General features: G+C 42.6%; 1 protein-coding gene across 1 annotated transcript in view; it reads left to right on the top strand.

Moving 5' to 3' along the window:
* Window positions 1–1,779, top strand: part of LOC140944628 (uncharacterized) — a 7,703-nt gene extending 5,924 nt beyond the window's left edge. The window contains exon 3 of the mRNA XM_073393746.1: window positions 1,657–1,779. Within this exon, the coding sequence (XP_073249847.1) occupies window positions 1,657–1,779 (123 nt within the window). The remainder of the gene's footprint in view (window positions 1–1,656) is intronic.
* Window positions 1,780–2,153: the final 374 nt, after the last annotated feature.

Here is a 2,153-nt window from a genome sequence, read left to right as displayed (position 1 = left end):
TCAAAATGGACTGGGCCTTACAATTATGAGAAGATATAATACAATAAATTGGATAAAAAACTAGAAACTAGAAATATATATCAAGTTATACATTAAATTCCCATAACTTCCTAAATTACATGCCATGAGCATAAAGGCACATCGCCGGAAAAAAGCTTCGTTTAAAGTGTTCAGTTTTGCAACTTATAAAGGTTGGTCTGTCTTTGTTGCAAAGGGAGTGGCCGTGCACCTGCGACGGAGTTGGTGGAACAAGATGGCAAAGACAGGACTCGGGCTCTTTTATCTTTGTGAATAATTTGCTACACAATTCCATTCTTCTTGTGTGAAGTGGTACACACCCAGTAGTAGCTAAGGCCTCTTGGTAGTGCAGCGCGGGAAAGATGATGCGCAGCGCCTGTTTCTGCACTCGCTTGATGCTATCTGATAGTTTGACTGGGAGGGCGTGATGCACAAAACAGGACAACAGTATTCAAGGACGGACCTAATGAATGCAAAATAAACGTAGTGGGTCGACAGGTGGTACTCCGCCGCGTTTGAGGACTCGTAGAATATGCAGCCTCTTTGACACCTTAGCCACAATCTCATTAATGTGCAAATCCCATTTGAGATTTTTACTTTGGATTGTAACGCCCAATACCTTATGGGCATCGACTGACTCAAAGGCTTTAGTGTCTATGGCCAAAGCTGATGGGAGATGGTCCACGACTCTATGAAAACGCAGTCATCTCCTTGCACTTTTTGGGGTTAAGAACCATATTGTTTGTAGCAACCCAAGTGCTGATGTTGTCAAGTTAAGATTGCAAAATTGACACCCTGTGTGCCGCTGGAAATTCTGATATAGTTATGTCATCTACATACTTCCAGTATGAGCAACGCGGGGAGGCCAATTTCAAATCGTTAATCATTATTACAAAGAGTATAGGACCCAGTTTGGTCCCTTGAGGGACACCGGCACGTACTGGGAGCCAACTGGAGTCGGTCTGCCCTAGTTTGACACATGGCCACCGATCTGTTGGGAAACGGCAGATCCATGGTATGTTAGAGCGATGCACCCCTAAGTCAATTAGCTTCCTAATAACGATGGTATGGTCGATCCTGTCAAACACCTTGCTAAAGTCAAGGAAGCGGGCTCTCAAATAACAACCAGGATTATCAAGCTCAGAGAGTCAGTTGTGGCTGAGATTGAGTAGGCAGTAAGTGGTGGAAGATCCTGTAAAAACCCATCGGCACCTGCGAAGCTATTAGAGCGCCCCCGATTATCGGGCGTAAAAAAGAGTACTGGCCAGTATTGTCTCAAGTTTAACTTAGCCTAAATTTCATCTAGCCACATTATTTTTATTTGTTTTTATGCCTTCTCTGTTGAGGTCAGGCTATTATGTTTTCCTTACCGCACAATTTCCTCTGAACAGACATGACCACAAGGGATAAAGGCATGCGTTGCTTCAATTGGTCCTTTAAAGAAGGCTGGCTCTATTCCCAGCCTCAGTGGAAGAGAATTGCTGGTCTGTAAACAATAAAGATGGAAATAGAAAGGTTCATTTGCTATTCTACACTAACGAAAAGATGCATTACAACTATAAGCTATCAATCATTGCTCAGTCTAATTGTTTAAATGAAACTAGAATGCAGGTGAACAAGCCTTTAAATTGTTCTTAGCTTCCTAATAACGATGGTATGGTCGATCCTGTCAAACACCTTGCTAAAGTCAAGGAAGCGGGCTCTCAAATAACAACCAGGATTATCAAGCTCAGAGAGTCAGTTGTGGCTGAGATTGAGTAGGCAGTAAGTGGTGGAAGATCCTGTAAAAACCCATCGGCACCTGCGAAGCTATTAGAGCGCCCCCGATTATCGGGCGTAAAAAAGAGTACTGGCCAGTATTGTCTCAAGTTTAACTTAGCCTAAATTTCATCTAGCCACATTATTTTTATTTGTTTTTATGCCTTCTCTGTTGAGGTCAGGCTATTATGTTTTCCTTACCGCACAATTTCCTCTGAACAGACATGACCACAAGGGATAAAGGCATGCGTTGCTTCAATTGGTCCTTTAAAGAAGGCTGGCTCTATTCCCAGCCTCAGTGGAAGAGAATTGCTGGTCTGTAAACAATAAAGATGGAAATAGAAAGGTTCATTTGCTATTCTACACTAACGAAAAGA

This window comes from Porites lutea, chromosome 7 (assembly GCF_958299795.1).
Source record: "Porites lutea chromosome 7, jaPorLute2.1, whole genome shotgun sequence".
In the NCBI taxonomy this organism is placed as follows: domain Eukaryota; kingdom Metazoa; phylum Cnidaria; class Anthozoa; order Scleractinia; family Poritidae; genus Porites; species Porites lutea.
Note: the sequence above shows the minus strand (reverse complement) of the source record. Positions and strands in the feature narration are given on the sequence as shown.